The sequence below is a fragment of the Ictalurus punctatus genome, chromosome 6, assembly GCF_001660625.3.
Source record: "Ictalurus punctatus breed USDA103 chromosome 6, Coco_2.0, whole genome shotgun sequence".
NCBI lineage: Eukaryota > Metazoa > Chordata > Actinopteri > Siluriformes > Ictaluridae > Ictalurus > Ictalurus punctatus.
In genome coordinates, this window is record NC_030421.2 from 6149663 (window position 1) to 6174750 (window position 25088).

Genomic DNA, 25088 nt, shown 5'->3' on the forward strand with positions numbered 1-25088 from the left:
ATCCAACACAGGTATTCACCAGCAAAGAACAATCCAGACCAACATTCTCCATCACGTTCCTATGTGCTCCAGCGACTACCAACATGCTAGTGTCGTCATTTGGCTTTCTTACGTTCAGTAGAATAACCCGTCAATCCAAAGTGATATTTTTAGACTCTTTTTAAGCACGGCACACCGGGGTACTGCACTTGGTGCATTGGTGTTTGTTGCATCTGTGTGTTCTGATCCTGGTGTCTATCAGATATCTATAAGTAAAGGTCTGTCCCTGTACTGTTATGATTAAGAGTTTTATTAGCTGGCATAAATGAAAGTATAAATGTTAAAGAAAGTGTGTGTGTCCATGGCTTTGGGCGAGAGTGGTGGAGGATGACGGCACCATGACGGGCTGTGACACTCTACAGAGTACACAGGGCTGATACACACTCCTCCTGACAGCTGTCACTGAGAGGAGGAACACACACACACACACACACACACACATACCTTCATCTCGTAGTATTCAACACTCTGTGTTCTCCTGCAGGCCTGTTCTAAATTCATTCCTTAGTGCTGACACTACACACCCCAAAAAAAAAAAAAAACAGGATTTCCATCAAACTCATGAGGAAATGAAGCTATCCTTACTCTATAGTGCCCCGACACACTTCTCTTGGCACAACACGATGAAACATCACAATCAAATACATATGTGGAAACCCATAAAGAAAGGTTTCAGGTCAAAAAATCCCAAGAGTTCCAGCTGAAAATACAGATTTTCTCTTCACACATTCCAGTGTGAAAAAGGTGCTATTTTTTTTGTTTGTTTTGTTGTTGTTTTTTTTTTAAAAAAAAGAGTATAATTGGCATCATATGTCATGAATCGATACAAAACAGCCCATAATAGTAAACTGGAAATCAATCTCGTTTTGAAAAAAAACAACAACAACAGGGCATTAATCATAGACAATCCCAAGGGTAATGCTCAGCGTGATGCTACTACCACTATGCTTCACTGGGGAGTTGGTGTTCTCAGGGTGGTGAGCAGCGCTGGGTTTCTGCCAAATGTAGAGAGGTTTGTGCCAAGCTTCGTGACCCCCTTCTTTTTTTTTTGTATCATCGGATCAGAGAACTTTTGACATGTTTGTCGAGTCTCCAACATGCCTTTTGGCAAACTCCAAACAGAATGTCATGCGGCTCGCCATTCTTTCATAGATTTGTGGAGCGCCCAAGCTATAGTCGTCTTCTGAACAGCTTCTCGGCTTAATTAATCTACCCCGGTCACTGACAGACAGCCTCCTCTAGGCTGAGTTGCAGTTGTGCCATATTCTTTATTTAATGGGATTTAATGGTGCTCCACAGGATATTTGGAATAGTCCCCCCCACCCCCACCCCCAAGCCAAACCCTGACTGATCGTTTTCTAGAACTTTCTCCCGGACTTGTTTTTATTGCTACTTGGTTTTCATTATGCTCTTTGATCAGGCAATCAAATCTGGGTTCTTCCAGGGAACAGGTTTATTTATGGAGATCACATGACACTTTAATTACACACAGGTGAACTCCATTCAGCTAATTATATGAGTTCTGATGGAAACTGGTTACGCAAGATCTAATTTAGGGGTTGGGAGTGAATTCTTGTGCAATCCCGGGTTAAATTTTTTTATTTGTAAGTCATTTTACAAATTATATAGATTTATCCCACACTTTATTCTACTACTAAGCAACGGACGGCAGGGTTATTATAGTATTTATATTTTTTAAACCGTTGCTAGTTTTTTTTATTTTTATTTAGTTTTTGTATTTTTGGTTTTCGATTTCAGTTGGCGTTAATGGTGCGTAAATATTTTTGATTTCGTTTATCTTTCCAAAATCATTACTTTTAGTTTGTAATTTGTGTTAGTATCGTTTTAGTTTTTCATATCCTGGTAATAATACTCCAAGAAAAAAAAAAAAATCCCAAATTTTGCGTTGTATTTTCCTACCTACTAACATCAGGCGGGCGTTTGTACTAAAATGGCGGATTTTTCATATTTCGAGAAAAAATTTTTTGCGCTGTTCCACTTTGAAAACGATAACATAGATAAGATAATAATAATTTTGCCCAGAAGCAAACATAATAAGTAAATGTGCTTAAATACCTATTTCTTTTTCTGTTTAATTTCCTCTCCAGTCCATCCGGGAGGTGACGGGTTATGTGCTGGTGGCTCTGAATCAGTTCGAATATCTGCCTCTTGAGAACCTGAGCATCATCCGTGGTACACGGCTCTACGAAGACCGCTACGCCCTCGCCATCTTCCTCAACTACCGCAAAGGCGGCCCTTTCGGACTGCGCCAGCTCGGCCTGAAGAACCTCACAGGTAAGGCCTTCAGAATACATTTTAAACTAGGCTTTCCTGATTCGCATCGTGAATCTTTTAAATATTAAACAGAGGAGATGAAATTATGGCTCGCTTCTGAAATGTTGGCATTTCAGATGGAAGGCTTTTTTTTTTTATTATTATTTATTTCAGGATGCTTTTGGACTTTTGGATTGCTTGTGGAGCAAATAAGTCTTTGAATGAGGTGAAGGCACATGAATATGTATTTGATATGTGATTGATTTGTTTTCTCATTCCCATCCCAGGGTTGAGGTGGTGGTGGTGGTGGGGGGGACGAAGACAGCCCGCTGAGCTCAGCTGAATAATTGCGTGCAGAATTAGGGCCATAAAATCCAGAGGCTTGTTTAGAGGGAAAATGGCAGGAGCTTGTTTAGAGCTTCCAGTCAAGGTCAAACCTGGCAGTATGGCTGACATTGCCTTCGAACGAAAGCACACGTTTCTGGGTTACGCTGTTAGCCAGAGGTATTAAAACAGGTTTAATTAGGTCCTGCATTTCACTTTACGTTTATTTGGAACTTGGCCTGTGGTCAAATGACGCTCAGTCGTCATTTTCTCCAAGAAATCACATAATTGTACGGACGTGATCCACCATCAATAGGTTCACACTCGGGTGCGCTATTAAAATGTCTTGTCGTGCCGCGGGGCTTTCCAACAACCAAACGCAGTAGAATTTGATCGATTCTGAAATGAAATTTCATGTTCCGAGGCAGTTTTGTAAAACGGAGGCGCTTTTTTTGTGCGTATGTGTGTGATATTATTGTGCAGAAAATATCGGTCGCCAAAAGTACTTCAGAAAATAAGAAGGAAATAGGAGTACAATCATGCATGGCTGTGCATGTATGTACATATATGTGTGCGTGTGTGTGGATTTGTTTTGCCAGAAAGACAAAGGACAGGCAGTAATAAAGCTCTGTAAACTGAGCTATGCAACCTCAGAGTGTGTAAATATCCCTGGACCTGCTACAGGCTAGTCCACAATAAAGTGTGTGTACTGTATGTGCGTGTGTGTGAGTGTGTATGTGTGTTCTTGTGCGTGTGGTCTCACATTTATCCAGCCATTTAATCTGACATATTAGTCCATATATGGAAATTTGTAACTAGAAAGTCACGTATTTCCATGTTTTCGTGTATTTTTAACCAGCTAGCTTACATGAGCTAACCTGCCAGGAGGTCTGAGAGAATTTTGCTAACAGTCGCGACGGAAATTCCAACTTCCAGCTGCTGTAATGCAAGTCATCCCATCTGTAAACGGATAAAAAAGTAAGATGTGTCGTTCGTTTTAATAAGTAAAATGACAAGACTTTTCATAAAACGTTCACGTCTAGGTGGCTATAAATAAACCCGGCACGAGGCAGGTTTCTTTTCGTATTTATAGAAACCTACAATCTATATGTCATGCTATCGAGCAATGTGTAAATTTAAAGTGCGAGGCTTTAAACCAGCTGGAGCTGTCATTATAACGGCCGGTTTAATCAGCCTGCAGTGTCGAGTTCTTTTACGTCCCTTTCCTTGTCCATCTAATGAGCTGGGAGCGAACACAAAATGATGTAAACTCCAGTTGCTGAATTTTATCATCCCGTGGAAGTATTAAAGAAGCTAGTGTGGAAACAAACGGTAGTTAGGATGAAAGTATATCTTTTCTGGTGAGGAAAAACAGCACAGCTTGGCCATACAGAGGATTTGTTTGTGTTGTTTGTTGTGTGTGTGTGTGTTTTTTTTAAAAATATATGTATATAATTATTATTGTTGTTATATAATGAAATATATAATATTATTAAATACTTTAAATATATAATACTTTTAAAAACAAACAAAGTTATGCGCATGGCTAGCATGTTAACTACCTAGCATGAATGCTGCTAATTACCTAGCATGCTTCCTAGCAAGCAGAATAAATTGTAGTCTACAGTATAGCTAAGGAAACTCGATCCATTGGTTCCAATGATGACATTTTTTTTCCCCCGATACTGCACATGTACTCTGCTTACTACGCTGTTCATTTCATAAGGAAATGAAATGAAATGTCAAGCTCCTGAAGTCTACAGCTAAGCAATCCCTCAAGGCGCCCAGGGTTCATCTAGCAAAGTTGACTTTAGCTAACAGGCTACTGAAACAGACCTTAAGACTACAGTGGGAATTTAGCCAGAGGGAAAATGGTGATGTGAAGTGAATTTGTTCTCTCTTAGCTTGTTTGCACTGCCTACATTTACATTGAACTCATTCGCCTGGTTCGTTTATCCAGAGCAACTTACAGTTGAGACAGGGTGCAAGTCTCCATATCAGAAGCTTTAAAAATAAATAAATAAATCAAACACAAGCCAGAATATCTGTCGTACGCTTTTCAGGCCACAAGCTTCAGGTTGCAGTTTGACCGACTCTCCAGTCTTCTGTGTGCCAGTTTCTGACAGGAAAACTGAACAAACAGCATGACTCAGATGATCCTGGAGCCTATCTCCAGGGCACAAGGTGGGGGAAACCCTTGACGGGGTGCCATCCCATCACAGGACACTATCGCACGGACAATTTGGAAATGCTTAATCAGTCTACAACACACGTCTTTGGACTTGGGGAGGAAACCGGAGTACCCGAGTGTCCGAAGCAAACTCCGCACACACAGGGCAAAGGTGTGATTCGGACACCCCCCCACCCCCACCCCCCGGCTGTGGACCGCGGAGGTGCAAAGCAAGCATGCTAACCACTTAGCCACCGTGCCCCTCTTTGTTTAATGTCATCTAGTGCTTACTTGAAACCATTATTGGTACGTAGACAAGATAATCCGGAACGTTTTCCGACAGACTGTAGGAAAAGGTCTCAAGTGAAATCTATATGTTTAGCGTGCGAGATTAGGAACAAATAAGCCCATTGGAAAACAAAAAGCAAGACGGAGTAGTAGAAGACGTGAACTTCCAGGAGAGGACCAGCAGTGGGCAGTTTTCTAGCCACGAGACAGGCAGTTCTCTTCCTGTAAAACTGCTGATTTTGACATTCTCACATGCCACACATGCTCTAGCGACTGTTTGTGCTGCTAATTCGTCCACACTGTTTCAGGGAGACGTAATAAAATGTCAAGTCAGGTCTTAGTTTGTTGCACTTCTGATATGAAACGCAAGCCGATAATTATAGAAAGGTCTGTGTTGGGGAACGGGGCTTTGAGCTTTGACTGAAGATCAAATTGGCCTGTAAAGAAACTGCTGAGCTGCAGAGCCATTTCTATAGAGCGTTTTCGTTGCTGAGTGGCGGGTTCCCTTGCCGACATGATGGTTAGCCAGAGGCTTGTCTCTTTCCGCCGTTCTAAAAGCTCCTGACTGTTAGCGTGCTCCTTTTTCTTGGAATAGATGCACATTATATTGACCTCCGTTTAGGCCTTTAAGGTGCCATAACTATTTTTTAAAAATATATACCATGCACTCACAGTATGTCGTTCTTTTCCAAGAACTACAAGACGTGCTTTTAGGATTTAGGGTAAGAGCTATCAGTGCTCTTTCGATGTGCAGTTTAATGACACGGAGCTATCCCTCGTTCGTTTTTGTCTCTCTGAAAATGTCACACCAACCTGACTTGTCTAGTGCTCTTTCTGCTCTTTTCTTCACTTCCTGAACACTGTTATTATTCTCCACATCCGTCTCTCCACTGAGACTGGAAGTGGCACAGTAAGTGCCCAAGCTGTGATTTTACCCATGCTGCTTTGCTCTTTCTTCACTGAGAAGCATGCTGATTGGTTCGTCTGATGGTCTGGCACAACTCCTTCTTCCTCCTCAGCTGGAGCCAAAATGGCAGCAGCAGCTGCTGGAGTTGCTTGTTAGGCGCTTGTGCGAGATAAGAGAGGAAGTGCGAACACATGGTGTGGTTTAAAAAAAAAAAAAAAAGGAGAGGTGTGAGGTTAGGACTGGGATGAGTTTTCCTGTATATGTATAGACCGTATCGTAAACGTATGAGTTAGGAGAATATTTCTGTTATATTGTAAGAGAAACATGGAGCAGTTGTTGCTAAGGATATTGTTAGCGATATAACAGTGTTGTTTGTTTGTTTCTCTCCTTAATCTGTCGTATGATGGCTACCGACACGTGCTTCCTCCGAGACACGTGAAGACACTCAAACTTCTGCTCATGCTGCATCACAGGGCATGGTAACACACTCTGAGAAAATGCGCTATCTGCCCTCTTCCACATACATGAGCTCACAAACTCCCACGATTGGCTAGTTTCACTATGATTGACAGGAATGCGTGTGTACGTCCCTCCCACCCGTACAGCGTCCTCCGTTTTGCTTTCTCGGGCTTTAGTCTTCATGTGGGTTAATTTAATAAAGAACGTCGCGTCACACGTTTTATCCATTTATAGTTATTTATTAGTTTAAGAAGTTAGAAGAAATTAGAAGTTATTTATTTATTTATTTATTTACATAAATGCAACCTGCATTGTTACAACGTCCTCTGTCCTTCTTCTAACCGAAAAAGTTACAGCTTTACCTCTAGCTGGTAGAAATACGCTGACACTGGAGACTCCTTCCAGAAATGTTACATAATCCAAACCGACAATTAGATGTCGATGATTACTGTTTTAAATCAATCAGTCAATCAATCAATCGATACCTTCTGACCAATCAGAATCAAGGATTCAAGAGTGGTACGGTTTAACTCTAAATGAAACTTTAGTATAGGGGTTCATAAAGACATTATGACTGTGACCTAAAAGAAATGTTTACTCTTTCACTCCTGTTGACGTCTGAACACCTCCCCTTACTTTGCACGTGATCATTAACGTGGTTGCTCGTTGTGAAGAAACACACAACTAACTGTGCACATGCAAAATAGGCTCTTCACTTCAGTCCACACTGAAACCAGTAGCCCGATTACAATGTTAGATTGTACCACGATGTCTATTTTCTGCAGCTTTTTTGTCTGTTTTTGACAAACGTCGGTGGCGTATCAGGAGACGAGAGGGACGAGGAGGCTTTGAATTAGAACACGGCCCTGTATTATTATCGTCTAAGTGTTTGGTTTTTGTTTTTTGGGGTTTTTTTTTCCCCACCACTTGCTGAGTTTTGCCAAGTTGAAGAGACTGAGCCGAGGCTCTGAATAATTTAAGCTCTGTGAATTGTTCCGCTTACCCAGTCCCCCCTGTGAATGCCAGCGGGCGACACTGTAGCCCAAATGGCAGGCTGGACGGTGAACGTCACGTCGCTGATGACCTGAAGTGAGCGCTTCACGCTGTAATAGAGGACAATGGAGCTCTATAATGCAGAAATGCAGAAATGAGAGGGAGCTCGGGCGGGCGAGGGGGAATGTTTGAAATACCAGCCATGCCCACAGGGGGAGAGAGTGTGTACACACACACACACACACACACACACACACACACACACATGGTTTCTTCTGTTCTGTTCCTCTCTTCTCATACTCTTTCTCTCACCCTTTCTTTCACCGTGCAGTCTTTTCATGTTTTCTGCTTGTGTGCTTTGTCAAGATTTGATGCTGTTCGGTTTGGAAAGTGTGCTCTCGTTATCTATCTCTCGCGCTTTATCTGTGTGTGTGTGTGTGTGTGTGTGTGTGATACATAGGAATTGTAAATGGCAGCAGTTGGCAGAAGAAGTAACTGTCAGCTGAATGCTGAACCCACTCAGTGTCCTGACATCCTGAGGCAGTTCAGAGTTGGAACACAGCCCAGACACACACACACACACTTCCACTCTTTCTTTATCTCCCTTCCTTCTCTCCCGTTCTCTTTCTTTCACCGCCTCCACAAGCACGATCAGATCAGCCTGATTCTGACCCCGACCTCTTTGATCCTGCTGTCACATTATCATGTCAGTCCCCTTCGTAAGTGCCCTCTGGAGACGTGCAATGTGATTGATCACATGCGAACGATGGTTACAGTGATGGAAGATGTCCAAGGCGCACATCTACCTGTTTTATTTAAAGAACTTGGATCTATCAGAGTCTGATCTTCACAGCACATGTTTGTGGACGTGTATCATGGCACGAACAAAGGAGATTTCTGAGGACCTCATTAAAAGAGTCGGTGAAGCTCATCAGGCTGGAAAAGGTTACAAAACCATCTCTAAATAGTTTGGCCCCCACCCATCCACAGTCAGATAAACTGTGTACAAATGGAGGAAATTTAAGACCATTGTTCCCCTCCCCAGGAGTGGAGACCAACAAAGATCACTCCAGGAGCAAGACGTGTAATCGTCTACAAGGTCACAAAGGAACCCAGGGTAACTATTAAACAACTCAAGGCCTCTCTCACATTGGCTAATGTTAATGAGTCCACCATCAGGAGAACACTGAACAACAATTGTGTCCATGGCAGGACTGCAAGAACAAAGCCATGGCTCTCCTTCTGAAGTTTGCTGAAGATCACGTGGACAAGCCAGAAAGCTAATGGAAAAATGTTTTGTAGATGGATGAGACCAAAATAGAACTTTTTGGTTTAGATGAGAAGCGTTATGTTTGGAGAAAGGAAAACACTGCATTCCAGCATAAGAACCTTATCTCAACTGTGAAACATGGTGGTGGTAGTGTCATGGTTTGGGACTGTTTTGCTGCATCTGGACCAGGACGACTCGCCATCATTGACGGAACAATGAATTCTGAATTATACCATATATGTATATATATATATCTGGCTGTGAACTGAATCTCAGGAGAAAGTGGGTCATGCAGCAAGACAATGACCCTAAACACACGAGTCGTTCTACTAAAGAACGGTTAAAGAAGAATAAAGTTAATGTTTTGGAACGGCCGAGTCGACGTCCTGACCTTAATCCAGTAGAGATGTTGTGGAAGGGCAAGAAATAACTTGTATTGTGGAAGTTCCACGACATTATAGTAAATACAGATGTATAAAACGCAGCAAGACACTTGTCAGAAATGATGGACCAATGCAGCAAAATGTCGAAAAACAGATATAAACACAGATGTAAGCACAGATCCCATCCACGGAGGTCAAAGTTGTCTCGTATGCAATTCTGATACGGCTTCATTGATTTTCTGACATGCTCTCTCACTTTGTGTGTGTGTGCGTGCGTGTGTGTGCGCGCACATGACCCAGCTCGTTTAATCGTATTCTGTTTGTGACTGCAGTCAGTGAATTAAACGTTAGTGAGCTGTTCATCTGAATTTGAATTCATACAAATGTGAAATATTTTAATTTCAGTGTGAACTGAGAGCCGTCACTAGAATAAGGTCCAGCTTTGGGAAGTGTCCGTTAAAAAAAACAATAAATAAAAAAAGCAGGTCCTTTTTAGTTTAGTATTTCGATATGCTTTGTTCATGACAATTTTATATTATTATTGTTGTTATTATTATTATTATTGTTATTAGTATTATTACATGCACGTATTTTTTGCTATATACACAGTTGAAATATCATGGGCTAAGTATTTATATAATTCGTTCGAGTGTTAGACCAGTCGAGTGCGCTCGATAGAGTGTTAGACCAGTCGAGTGCACTCGTAAGTGTTAGACCAGTTGAGTGCGCTCGACAGAGTGTTAGACCAGGCGAGTGCGCTCGTTCGAGTGTTAGACCAGTCGAGTGCACTCGTTCGAGTGTTAGACCAGTCGAGTGCACTCGTAAGTGTTAGACCAGTCGAGTGTGCTCGTTCGAGTGTTAGACCAGTCGAGTGCGCTCGTTCGAGTGTTAGACCAGGCGAGTGCGCTCGTTCGAGTGTTAGACCAGTCGAGTGCACTCGTTCGAGTGTTAGACCAGTCGAGTGCACTCGTAAGTGTTAGACCAGGCGAGTGCGCTCGTTCGAGTGTTAGACCAGGCGAGTGCGCTCGTTCGAGTGTTAGACCAGGCGAGTGCGCTCGTTCGAGTGTTAGACCAGTCGAGTGCGCTCGTTCGAGTGTTAGACCAGTCGAGTGCGCTCGTTCGAGTGTTAGACCAGTCGAGTGCGCTCGATAGAGTGTTAGACCAGTCGAGTGCGCTCGTTCGAGTGTTAGACCAGTCGAGTGCGCTCGATAGAGTGTTAGACCAGTCGAGTGCGCTCGTTCGAGTGTTAGACCAGTCGAGTGCGCTCGTTCGAGTGTTAGACCAGGCGAGTGCGCTCGTTCGAGTGTTAGACCAGGCGAGTGCGCTCGTTCGAGTGTTAGACCAGTCGAGTGCGCTCGTTCGAGTGTTAGACCAGGCGAGTGCGCTCGTTCGAGTGTTAGACCAGTCGAGTGCGCTCGTTCGAGTGTTAGACCAGTCGAGTGCGCTCGATAGAGTGTTAGACCAGTCGAGTGCGCTCGTTCGAGTGTTAGACCAGTCGAGTGCGCTCGTTCGAGTGTTAGACCAGTCGAGTGCGCTCGATAGAGTGTTAGACCAGTCGAGTGCGTCCGTTCGAGTGTTAGACCAGTCGAGTGCGCTCGTTCGAGTGTTAGACCAGTCGAGTGCGCTCGATAGAGTGTTAGACCAGTCGAGTGCGCTTGTAAGTGTTAGACCAGTCGAGTGCGCTCGTTCGAGTGTTAGACCAGTCGAGTGCGCTCGTAAGTGTTAGACCAGTCAGTGCAATGGTTAGAGTATTAGACCACACCCACTTAGACAACTCCTGTCATATTTAGTATCAAATTCATTATATTGTCTCATCTGTGACATCTCTGCTTTCCATCTTTTCTCTCTCTATCCCTCCATTCCCTCCAGTCCTCTCTGCCTCCTCACTTTCTCCACTCCATCATTTCCATCCATCCCTCTATCTCCCATCTGTCTCATCTTGCTGATATCGCTCCTCTCGAATCCTCCTCATCTCCTCTCCTTCTTCATCTTCTATCCCCTATCCTCCTCGCTGTCTTTCCCCTCAGTCCTTCCTTCTACCCCGTCAGTCCCTCCCCATTCTTGCCCATGTCTCACATGCGGTTTCATGAGTCCCTGAAAGCGACTAACCTGGTATCACTGATGCGACACTCTTGTACTTAAGCAGGAGTTAAAAAAGACCTCACTTCATGACATTTTAAAATACCACTCGGAGAGTGATTTCACATCCGAGCATTTTTAGGACACTAGAAGTGTGTTCGGCTGGTAATTAAAGCCTACTGGCATTGCGAGATTTAATACATTGTCAAATTAATCGGCTCTTATTTGCTTTTGTTTTTTAAATTCTTTTTTATTTAATTTAAAACTAGCTGTCCGTTCCTTCCTTGGTCCGTGTATGATTATCCTTTTGTGTCCCTATTCAATAATGTGCTGCTATTTTAAACCTGATAGTTTTTAACCAACATATTATTTTCCACTATTATTATTCAGAACATTCTTGTAAAACGAAGATTAGAAAAACGCCACATGGGCTTCTTTTTGTGTGTGTGTGTGTGTGTAATAAATGACTAAATGAATGAGCAGGTACTGTGGCGTTCCTGTCAAATTGGCCGGTAAGTGTTTTTCATTTTCTAAACTTTTTTAGGGAGGAAATGTGAATAGGATTGAACATCCTTTTAAAAAAAAAAAAAAAAAAAAAAAAAAAAAAAAACATTACGGGAACCTTGTTAGTTCTTTTTTTTTCCTCCTCGTGCTCTAGAGAAACTCTTGTCAGGTTTATGGAGGAAATGATGTCCTAAGGATTTCCAGTTTTCCGGAGAAAAGGACAAAATCCCAGTGGAGAGATTAAACAGTAAATGAAATTTGTAAACCGTGCAAAAGCGTAACGCATCTGTCCTTTTGCGTTTCGAGGAAATTCAATTCCACTAGGACCTGGAATGCGTTTTTGAGAAGAATCCTGGCTTTTTGTCCTCTTGTAGCCTCCAGATTCTGCTGGAGATAATCCCACAGTCTTTAATTTTGACCACAGAAGCACCTTAATATTTATAGGAAGGCACACACACACACACACACACACACACACACACACACACACACACACACACACACACACACACAGAGAGATCTTAACAGCACATTATGTTCTTCAAAGTGCTCAGACCTGTTCAGGGAGAAAATCTCAATGATGGCGCATTAACCTCAATGAGTCGTGTGCAGTGTGTCGTGAAGCTGCCGTGGAAGAAGAGCACACGGGAGAGGAGACAAAAAGAGAGAGAGAGAGAGAGAGAGAGAGAGAGAGAGAGGGGGGGAGATGAAAATGAAGCTTTTCTAGACATAGCTGGATGAGTACAAGCCTCTCTTTCAGTCGCTTTCACTCGTCCACTCTGTACATTCTTTCTCTCTTTCTTTTTCCCTGTTTCTCTTCCATTATCCAATTTTCTCCCAGTCTCACCTTTCTCTCATTCTTTCTTTTTTCCTTCTCTTCTTGCTCTCGTCTCTGTCTAGTTCTCTCCATCTCTTCTTTTATGTCTTCCATTTTTCTTCCATGATCTCGTTCTCTTTTCTCTTCATTGCCATAACCATGCAGGACATATATGGAGCACTATAGGCAAAGCATCAGGAAAAGCATGAGAACGCCACTAAATAAATAAGAACAACAGAGGGGAGGGGCGGGGGGGGGGGGGGGGGGGCAACGTTGCTTATTACCACAGCAACGTTGATTATTTTCGGATACCAGGTGATATTCTGAACCTCTCTAAGATACTCTTTTTTACCCAGTCATTTTACTGACCTGTTTCCATCCATCCATCTTCAACCGCTTTATCCTTTTCAGGGTTAAAGCCACTTTAACCACTAAGCCACAGTGCGCCACAGTTTTTTCCCCTTAAAACGGTATGTTTTTTCTATGTTCTGTTGGGAATAGCATACGGGTTTTACGAGAGTCACAGATCATTGCGTTCTGTTTTCGTTTACATTTCACACAGCGTCCCAACTATTTTGGAATCGGGCTTGTACTTTTGTGGAGAACTTGGAGGTTTCAGCGTACCTTTTGAAGACTATTAATGTACACCTTGCTTTGGACTTACAGTATATGATATTATACATAATGTATACGTGACTAATAAAGACTAATAAACACACATTGGAGCTTGAAGGGCACCGTTGTTCCTCTGAGGGTACTTTAAGGTAGATTCTTCATATCTTCGTCATCTTACTTGATCTTTTTATAGTCTATTGCTCTGTTTCCGTATCATTGGCTTGGCGCTAATCTCTTTGGGTAAGCCAATTGGAGAAAGAGAAATTGACTTTCGCTGATTTCTGTACAACACTCATTTCCACTCGGCAGATTCCAGACCCTGGGTTGCTTCCAATTGTCTGTCTAATTGATTACTTCCCATGCAATTACGCTTGTGTCATACTCAATATTTCACCCTTTGAGGCGTGTTAGCGGGGTAGGAGGGGTGTGATGATGCTCATCTGAAGGACATCAGCGCTCCATATCTGCATTTTCGGTGCCGCGTTATTAATCTTTCGTTGCCGGCGTAACGCCGCAGTAAGCAGTGGCGTAAAAGCGAGGTTGTCCAAGTGGAAAAGGGTGATACCGATGTCACGGACGTCCTTCTCATCCACGATCCCAGCCTTCACCGATGCCACACGCAATATGTGCACACAGAGCAAAGAGATAAAAATGGAATTTCTCTGCAAAACAGCCGAAACAGAACGTCCTCATTTCCATCAGCTGAAACCAGGTGCCTGGTAATTAAGCTTCAGAGAAAATGGCACATTGTTAAAAACAATGAAGCAGCAGCCAGATTTGCTCAATTGTTTCTCAGCGTGCCAGCCCGTAGTCATTCACTTCTCTCGTTTTGCTGACTGGTTTCTCATTAATGAAGGCATGTGGGACTAAACTGGAATCGAGAACATAATAACGTATCGACGCGTTGCAAATTACAGCACTTTCAAAGTAGTCTTCATTACTGGAGGGACATCTGACCCGGTGAATAAACGAATGCTAGCAGAACGCTAAAGCATGTGTGCAGGTTACGGCGTAAATAAGGAAGGAGAGAGAGTGAAGTAAAAGTTGGAGGTGATTTTGCAGACAGGATGCACAGGGTGTGGCACAATCTATGGCAAATATTAAATTGTTTATGACAGCTTGTCGTTAGCTTTAGGAAGGGCGCGAGTACATATACATGGCAGCCTAGGAGAACCTGTCGGATGTGGATGAGTTCCAGGAAGTAATCAAAAACCCAGGAAAATTGGCGTTTTTGACCAGAATTGTACTATCCAAAATGACATTATTAAAAAGAATGATCAATTCGTTATCATTTTCCCGTGGCATCAAGGGTGTAACCATGGTATATTCATTAGGGGGGGTCCAACGGACTCGGCAGGAGGATATACAAGTGAATGTAACGTTAATGGTCAAAAACTGAACCTGACGTTAGCCTAGCCTACTTCGTGGCTGTGCAAATATCAACAGCTAATTGACGTTCTTAAGAACAAACCAAGCCATGGTATGATGCCTTCTTTACTAAGCTAAAGTGACCTACTATTTAGGTATCTAGTTACTGACTCTCAAAAAAAAAAAGTTGTGCTGCACTTTTCTACACTTGGCTGCTGTCTCCATTTCTTACAGACTGAACTGTTAAAATACATCAACAAACTTGCGTTGAGTACGGGCGCAACCGAGTGTACAACTTAGGGGGGGCACACACCTATTTTCCCTAACAAACGGAAATATATTAAAAAGGAATAGACATAAATAAATAGAATTAGATGAAGAAAAGACAGATCCGTTGGCAGGGTTCATTAAAGGGGGACATATAGAAAATATTTTGGACTGTATATTGGGGGGACAGATTGGTGTTTCCTCGACATTGGGGGGGACACGACCCCCCCCAAAGAATGCGTGGTTACGCCCATGCTCGGCATCTTTGTGCAAAGATCATCGTACCGGCCTTTTATCTGTTGCTTTGCTGTTAACTGGAATATTTAAATACTGTACTGTGAAGTGAGGAGAGAGTACGTTTTTTTTTTTTTTTTTTTTTTGCCAAATAATTTGGTGGCATCCAAACGAAGCCTGCTGTTTGGGCATATTTTTGAATAAAAACACGCATTAGTGTACTCCTACACAAAATGTGTAACGTGTAATGAAATGGACATAATCGATTCAGAACATAAGGAAATTCCGATTCATAATAAAAATACCAGCTGTCGAAATGGCTTCCAGAATAGAATATTTCAACGCAATTTCCTCTTCGTTTCTCGCTAGAAGAAATGCTAGGAGTGCTTTGACGTACGTGCAAAACCGGACCGCATTTCGGTTCTGGAAGTCTATAGATTTCAGTATTAGTAAAATAAACGAAAAAAATTCCCAAAACTACCACACATACTGTATGACCAAACCTTTCTAGCGATAAAACTGCTGAAATGATGAACAATAGCATTAATTAACGACAGAGTGTAGTGATGTGACAAGCTGATCACGTACAGCTGTACTTACTGTCCTGCAGCTATCGCTATTAAATAGCTCACATGTTTTACACGTAGACAGATGTGGATTCTGTATCCGAGGTTCGCGTGGGGTTTCATCGTATCCTGTCGCATTCTCAATGAAATCTTTTGAAGTAACAGAGATGGTGATAATGATAACGAGTCTTTATTGATCACATATACATTACAGCAGAGTGAAATTCTTTTCTTCGCATACCCCAGCATGTCAGGAAGTTGGGGTAAGACATGATACAGTGCCCCCTGGAGCAGAGAGGGTTAAGGGCCTTGCTCAAGGGCCCAACAGTGGCAGATTGACAATGCTGGGGCTTGAACCCCCGACCTTCTGATCAGTAACCCAGAGCCTTAACCGCTAAGCCACCACTGCGCCCGTAACATGTCCTTTAATAATTTGAATGTAAGCACAGTGGAATGTACTTAGTATAATTTTGGGGTTTTTCTGTTTTACCAGAGTGTTATGGAAATTGAATACTTGTACTCGATACTTACTTAAAACTTCATGTTTTTTACTCCTTATATTTTTATTTAGAACTTCAAAGGTTCTCTTGTGCACGTGATTAGCGTTTTTATTTACATTCCGGTTTAAATCGGCCAATAAAATCCATGAATATAGAAAAAAAAAAAATCGATTTTTTTATTGTTTCATACTTTAAAAGTAGCAACTTTTAATTCTACTTTTAAAAGTAATTCTATGTTTTATTGAGTAAGACTTATTTATACTTTGACTACAAGTGTAAATTCTCTCTACTTTCTCTCTACTCTCTACACGCCGTGTGTATACAAGCCTCATTTACGATATCACAGTCTACAGATGTATATAACGGACGTGTTTTAATAAAACGTACGAAGAAAGGGTTTGTTTTATTTTGCCGCATGAGCGCTTCTAGCGACCTGGCGATCTTCTCCGTAATAAGAAGCCGTAAAAGATGCTTGAAATGAATTGTAAAGAAAGTCGACGAGTTCTTCGCTTAAAATCAGATCAGATCGAGCACTTCCGAACGGACATTAAAAACGAAAACCCAAAGTACATCCGGAGTCCAGAGCGAGCAGGTCTGGGGATTCTACGTGTAAACAGGCGGAAGCGTTTCGGCAAGCTGTTTCTAATAGACGCTAACAGAAGATTAGCATGTTTGGGGTGTTTTTTTTTTGTTTTTTTTTTCCTCCGCTTGTATGAAGATGAAAGCAAGCAAAAGATGGGAAGAACGAAGAAAAGGGAAAGAAAAAAAAAAGAAACAAAGCCTTGGGAAATAAAGTCGAAAAGCGGAAGAATTCTTTTCCAAGGGTCACACTATACGGTTTGGAGAAGTAATAAAAAAAAAAAAAGGAGTGGAGAGTTGCGTAAAAGATCAAATGAAAAGAGTAGAACTGAACTTGCTTGCCAAGCCGAGTACACTGGAGGAACCGGGCTCATTAATAATGGATTCAGTGTCATCATTAAGAATTTGAATGATTAAAACATAACTCCTGGCTTCAAACATTACTTTTAGATGTGGGAATAAGAGAGAGCAAAGGGTCTTGTGTTTAAACTATGACTCAATTCTTCACTTACAGTAAAAAGAAAAAAAAGTACAACAGGAAAAGAAAAGGAAGGAGAAAGTAGCGTGAAGTCAAGGCCGTGTGTTGAAGTAAAATGGAGCGGCTAAGTGACGTTTTAAAGGGAGTCGGAGCCTCTCATATGACCGCAGGACGTTTCCACGAACAAGTCCACACATGCTTATGAGTATCATTATGAATATTAATATTTTCATGGCCGTTGTCCATGTACAATGAGATTCAGTGTGTAGTTCACTGTCAAACTATGTTATATGAATAATCCATACCGGATTTGCGTGCAAAAATTTGATTCGATTTGATTGATTTATTTTTTTAAATTTGATGCAACTTGAGTTTTTTGTGCTTTTTAAAAAATGTGTATATATGTCTAATTTTTTTAATCGGCGAACTCGCAATCGCACGAAATCGTTTCGCACGCTCTTTCACAGCGACGTTTGTCGGTACACGAGACCTCTCGGATGAAATCGCGTCCGACGAACGTGAATCGAACGGCGCTCTGGCCGACGATTACGTCACGCGACGCGCCTCGGCCCGAATCTGCGGTCATTCCGAAAAATTGCAGGCTCCTGCGAATATTGCCGCGTTTCTGTGATTTCGCGTCCGTTTCTGAGGAACTGATTCATTTTAGAATGAAATAAAATGAAATAAAAGTCAGGAACCAATCGGAATAGGTTCAGCAAAATCCTCAAAAAAAGAAACTAAAAAACACGATACGGCTGCTGCGAAAATTCGTAGACCGTAAGGTGAAGATGTAGAGCATACGTCGTAAAGAAATACCGTGAAGCAGATTTCGGTTCCGTAGAAGTCCCTGTGAATGAGCCGTTACTATAGAAACAGTGACATATCGGAAAGAGCGTATTAATATGCAGTAACCCTGAACTCTTGTCTGCTGTTAGAGAAAATGAATCGAAAGCTTCTGAACAGTCAGGCTCGCGACTTCGACGCCGATATTTTTAACCATTTATAGTTACGTTTGATGTTGTGGAACTCCTACGAGATAAAGTTAGCTCCTGTTATAGCAGCTGTAAACCATCAACACGCGTTCCTTCATCAGTTCGCATTCATGTAGCTTTAATTTCCTTCCTTTTTCATAATTTCAATCTATTACTCGTTCACGCTCCAGCTGTCTCTCCCTTTCTTTTTATTTGTTTGTTTGTGTGCGTGTCTCAATCCTGTTACCTTAAGACAGCAACAAGCGCTAGATGGTTATAGTTATACCCTGACCCACTTTTAAGCTGAATTAAAACATCAGCGCAGGCCTCGCGAGACAGTTCGGCGGCCATGTTTGGATCCACGTTTGGATTATTAATTGAGATTAAAATTCCTCGCATGTCTCGCATTATCTTTTAATGATGCCCCGGGATGAAGCCGGAATCCACTCATGGCTACAGACAGAGGTGAGAGTGGCAGGGCCACACACACACACACACACACACACACACATGCACAAATCAGGGTGATGTGTGTAGATGGAGTGATGTTAGTGTGGTGCAGTCTGGCCTTGAAGCCCTGAATTATTTAACACTGAAGCTACACACTGCTCTACTTACTGTCTCTACACTCTCTCTCACTCTCTCTCTCTCTCACACACACACACATATTATATATATATATATATATATACGCAAAGCCTTCTCTTTTTTTAAATTTAAATACATTTTAAGCCTGCATACATTTCAAAGCCATTCGTATCCACGGCTCATGACTTCCAGAATCTGAGGACCTCTTTTGAACCCCCCTGTGCCCCTGCACTCGCTAATCCTCATAATTTGGTAGCTGGATGTCTCAGCATTCAGCTCTCTGAAACTCTGCACCTGACACCGTCCAGCTGACCGATGAACTCGGCCGGGACGTGACCCCCTTCAGAGAGGAACTGATTGGTATTCCGGCGCTCTACAGACTGAGCATGAGCGAGTTTTTTGGGTTTTTTTTTTTTTTTTTTTCATTTTAGCCTCGGAGTAAAACTCAGCCTCCCGGATCTCATTGAAATGCAGCAGCGAAGCCTGCAGTCCCTCTGAGATGTTCCCTAAACCGTCCCTCGACAGCTAGCACTCGCTGTCGCCGTCTCTTCTAGTCACAGACCGTGTACGTGTGAAACAAGTTAGTTCCTGTTCACTTGCGTTTCTTGTTGTTGTTACATTGTTACTATTATTGCACAATTATAAAAAGTGGTAATAAAGGCCATTTTGACAGTTTGCATGTTCTTGACCTAACAGCCTGCACTTCACCTAACAGGCCTGTAGGTGGCGCTTGGACGTTATTTAACCAATTACGTTCCATCAAACAGTAAATCAATACAAGACGCAGTACGTAAGTGAGAGCAACCTGAACACTATTTACCATTAATGCGATTTCAAAATACGCAGATTCTTCTGTCCGTTCGGACCGGAAAGACCGATACTCGTCGTCTATATGTATTTTTTTTCTTTTCTTTTTCGTTTAGCGATTTTACCTGAAAACAGACTGGCTATGTGTGTAGTTCTCAACCGATCCGTGAATTAGACCCTGGAAAATTACCGCTCCGCTCCAGTGAAATCTGAGCTTGTTCCGCCACAGGTTGGTGTATACATGACCAGCGGGCATCCGTTACGAATGATGCAATGTTTTAAAATGTGTAATAGGTAAATATGGAAACGCTCCCTGCTCTCGAGAACTCCATAAAGGCTTTTAATCCGAGACATTTTTCAGAAAGATTCATAGGAAACAATTGTGTGGTCGATGGGGATGAGTACATTTAATCAGCTGGCTTCAAATGCAGTTACCACCACGAAGGAGCCGGAAATCCGAGAAGGCGGGGTGGGATCGTGGGTAACGGTCTTCACTGTTTAGGCTTCCGTCCCTCCTACAAATATGTCTTTTTACAATGCATAATAAGACCAACCTCATACACCTATAGAGATGTACTGTAGATCCATTCACATGCCGTATCCACGCGTATATTGATTCATGTTATGGTTTTAGAGCTAAAATATTGATGGCACTTCCAGTTCCAGGAGACTGTGATGACCTTGTACAGCTCCTATTTCACACACTGGCTGTGACATTTTTCCCTTATAATATTTGCCAATAAAACCTGCCCTCCATGGACTGAAAGGGATCCTGTTTTTCACCTCCATCATTTTATTTGGTGTTACTTTTTTATTTGTGTCAACCTTGGTGGGATTTGGATGAGATTTATTTCAGCGCGCCTACTGTCCCGTGTATTTATTTTTCTCCTGTCGTTCCTTTTCAGGAGTTATTACCGTCTTTGTCCTTCTGCTGTCTGTCGGCGCTCCTGAGCACCAATGACACGTCGAACATTGCACAGAGGGTCCTTGGTCCAGATATATTTGAGCAGCTGAACTGATGCACGATTCAAGCATCCGACGTGTCACAGGCGTTCTCCCGTCACGGCCCGTCATATATACATATATATCAGCCACTTATAACGACATTCCCATGGGCTTCGTCCTGCCACGTTCACTCATGCTTGAATGTCGGCGTTGTCTCGTTAAAAATGCATCCGTACATCGCCATGAGGGTCTCCGGTCTTGTGATAGCACCGCTTTGCCTTACATACGCACATGCACACATTTTTCCAGCATTCCCCGTGGAGTCTTAAAAAGGCATTCTCCATAGTTAAACGAGTGCCGCTGTTCTTTTCAGGTCAGTAGTTTAAAACATAAAAGTGCAATTACATTATAATAGAGTCTGGCTGGGTTTTATTCCGAGCGAAGTGGTTGGACCGTTATAAAAATAAAAAAAAAAATAATAAAAAAAAGAAAAGAAAAAAAACGAGCCACCTCTACTCCTGCAGATTTATGAGAGGCGATCTCTCCTCTGACCTTGGGTGAGATATTAATGGAAAGACAATCGTTTTACTGCCTCAGCGCCGTGCGCCGTGGCTAAGATCACGCCCGAGATGCGTTTCCATTTCACACTCCCCTTATTTCAATGCGTAACACTAATGCTGATGGGTTTATGGTTTTAATGTTTTTACGAGGCTGTTTATGTCGATCCGGTTTGCTCCGACACCACGGCGATGGTCGAACATGTCATCGTAAGAGGCTCTGTACGCTCGCAACTTGATTACACTGCGTTATTTAAAGTGCCGGTGTCGAGTCAGGGTTTAGTCAGATGTTATTTATTCATTTCCGTCTCGCGCTCGTACTTTCTGCTTTGTTTTAACGTCTTACGCGTGCCGTTGCGTTATGTCTGTCGTTTACTTTTGATCTTTTCTTTCAATCGTGGTGCATCTTTTCAAAATCCATGCAATCATGTGTCTGGGGGGAAAAAAATAAACACATCAGTCATACGCATGGGAGTCTAGTCATACTTTCTGGCATTTTTAATCCCTGAGAGGAATTCACAAATGTGCTCTTTATCCATGCCGAGCGTGTGTCAGGAAGACGAATTTATCCGCCTGAGCCAGTAGAGGTCATGGGATCGACCCAAAGGCACAACTGTATGCTCGTAAGTTGACGGGGCTCTTACTATTGATCCCCAGGTTCACTCTCTGTGGCGGTACTGTGGTGACGAGAGCAGGTTAATGAATTCGATGTCATGAAAATGTGTGTGTGTGTGTGGGAGTCAAAAATAATACATGTAAATATCACTAAATGATCCATGTGGTGGATGATGGATATGAGTGAACTAGATTTATGGTGGTTAGTCATGATATTTGTCTTTCTAACCAGGTCATAATCATTAAAACTGCTTCCATGTCCTTTGAACTTTATCGCATCGATTTGGCCCGAATGACCCAAACTAGAACTATAGTCTCAAATCTCCACTTACAATCTCCACGCCGTTGTAAAACATCACAACTGCTGGTTTAGCTACATTTATTGGCCGTACTTTTTCAAAGGTCAATCCGTTAAACATATGTTACTAATTAAACGCACGCGTTTCTACTAGATCTGGATCGTTTTCAGTCAACCGATAAAGGTTTTAAAATATAATCGGATCGGTGTCCGATCCAATCGGTCCAATCTGGCAACAGCAGCCCTGTGGTTGTCTATCTATACATCGAATATTTCAATTTACCCCAGCCATCCAGACATTTCTGTAAGGAATCTAAAGAATATACATAGATTTTGACTTGGGGGGGGTGTGTAAACTTTTGAACTATCGTCAGTGTAGATTATTATTTTGTTTAAAGACCAAGAATATTTTTTTTTTCCATTTAATACTATCCTTCAGAAGCTACATAAGATATTTCCATGTTTCCCAGAAGACAAAATAAATAACATCTTACACTGATCATCCTGCTCAAAAGTTTACACCCCCTTGGCTCTGAATGCATCGTGTTGCTTTCTTGAGAGTGACTGAACGTTTGCACCTTTTGTAATAGTTGTGTACGAGTCCCTCGGGTTGTCCTCAGTGTGAAAAGATGGATCTCAAAATCATATATATATATATATATATATATATATATATATATATATATATATATATATATATATATATATATATATATATATATTTGTGCAGGGAGTCAGGGCTACAGTCGGTAACTCTGCAGCCAGAAGTAAACTATTGTACAGTATATGGTAGATTTAGCCTATAATAGTTCCTGTTTCCAACAGATCAGCAGATATAAATGCTGTGTGAGTATAAACTGGAGTGTTTGTGCTGTCAGTAAGCGTTTTAATGGATCAGAGGCTGTATACAGTCCTACACACACACACACACACACACACACAGCTAAAGAAGCTGCCCAAAGAGCACCACCACACACCACCTTTTAAGGATTCATGCCTCCATCCAGTTTCTTCATGGTCCATGCATATTACAGATGATTATCTATCAGCTCTAAGCATTTCCTTACCTCCTAGTAATGCTTTTTTTGGTTGTTTTTTTCTGCGGTTATTTTACGTCCACATCTCCTAGGTAACGCAACGTAGAAAAGCAGATACTCTTGACACAAAGCTTAGGGTTTGATGGATGGGAAGCGGATCTTGTGTTTTGTCTGGCTGAGGCAGTGAGACTTGGCAGAGCTTGGTGTATCATTCCTCATCCGGTGTGCCAGGGTCACCAAGCCAACGCTGCCAAACAGCTGATAGTGACTGGCACGTTAATGTGGAGTGTGTTAGAAGTGCTGCTCTTGAACCAAATCCACAATTATTAATGAGCATCCGTTATAGAATAGAACTGTAAGTATTCGATATACGGCCGATATCAAAAAAAAAAAATTGTTGTTTTTTTAATGTTATAAGCTGAGACCAGGTTCTAGAAAATGTGCTAAAGAGAAGCTGTAACTACAAAATGACCCAACAGTTTGAGGAAATTATAACTCTTTCAGAAATGATTTATAAGCATATGTAGATTTATTAATTTGTGTTCATTTTCTCTTTTTCCCACTTAAAATACTACGATATATAATTTGATTGTCTAAATATCACTTATATTAAAAAGTAAATGGATTGCCCAATGGTAACAAAAAAAAAGGCTAAAACAGTATGCCTGAATTAATAATAATAATAACAATAATAATAATAATAAATTAAATCTTCCAACGTGAAACGTTTAGCTTTTCGGTCTAAGATCTGTAATGTTGAAAACAAAAAACTGAAGAAAATACCATTTCTGAGCATAAAATTTTACACAGTTTAGGACTGAAGCAACAGTCTTAAATACTACTACTACAAATAATAATAATAATAATAATAATAATAATAATAATAATAATCTTCCTAAAAAGAACACTAGTTTAAAAAAAAAAAAAAAATAATAATAATAATAATAATAATAATAATACAACTAGTTTTTAAAAATATCATAACATTTTTGAATTGGTTTTTTTTTTATTATTTTTTTTTTTTAGAAAGTTAGTAAAGATGGAAAATACACATTATTTTTTCCATAAAATATTTTTTAAAAGAGTCATAAATTAACCGCTCATAAGCATGCAAGCTGTGCATGAATGAGTTAAACAACTGGTTTTGATTTCATTTTTTATATATATATATATATATATATATATATATATATATATATATATATATATAAATAAAACTTGTCTTGACCCAAATCTACGAAGATCTGTGGAAATTTTTAATAATTGCGAGCTCCTGCAAATATCGTGGCGTTTCCTTGATTTCTGCGATCAGAAAATCCTGAAATCCCGGCGGGACTGATTATATATTGACTCGTTAACGTTTCCCATTTACTGTTTGACACACAAAAACGGGAAGAAAGAAAAAAAAAAACCCACTTATAACCATGGTTTCATGTTATCCTGTCATATATACCCTCTTATTAGATGTGTACAGAGATATTATGATGAAAAATGAAGCTTGTTAGGAAGTAGCAGAGATCGTCTGTGCCTCTGGTGAGTTTCCATGGCGAGTAGGGTGTACTAATCTACCAATAACGTCAGTGCAGAATTTAGCTTCTTTTTTTTTTTTTTACACTGATGAAACATTTATATTTTGGCGACATCCAAACATTTTTTCATTTGGAACTGGACAGGCCACACCCACACCCACAATCACAATCTACACTATCAATCTACACACCTACAAACAAGATACAAACTATGAACGACTCTTCACTTTTGAATGTTTCAAACATGAACATGGATGACCATACTGCATCAACATAAGGCACGGGTTTTCAATCCTGGTCCTGCAGAAGGTGAGATTTATATTCGTGGCAAGTTTACGTCAGTTTGATTCAGTGCAGAACCTCGAAAAACAAGTGTGAGAACTTTCTGCTGGGTCTGGTGTTCTTTTATTTATCCAGGAGCAGAGTAAACCACACTGAATTAAAGTCGCACAACTACACCGATTTCTATGCGCAGTAAATATTGATATATCTGAAGCTACTACCTATAATAGCTCAGACTCTATATCTAGGCTCCCATACCCATGTCAGTTCCTATTAGTTACAGTCTAGTTGCTGAAGAATATACTTTAACTGAAAAATAACCCAAAGCTTTAAAAAAAAACAAAA

General features: G+C 41.3%; 1 protein-coding gene across 6 annotated transcripts in view; it reads left to right on the top strand.

The window, feature by feature from the left end:
- The window catches only part of LOC108266386 (receptor tyrosine-protein kinase erbB-4), a 338116-nt gene that overhangs the window by 193556 nt on the left and 119472 nt on the right, over window positions 1-25088 (top strand). For all 6 annotated transcript variants that reach the window (XM_017469591.3, XM_017469592.3, XM_053680749.1 and 3 more), the window contains one exon: window positions 2148-2334. In XM_017469591.3, the coding sequence (XP_017325080.1) occupies window positions 2148-2334 (187 nt within the window). The remainder of the gene's footprint in view (window positions 1-2147; window positions 2335-25088) is intronic.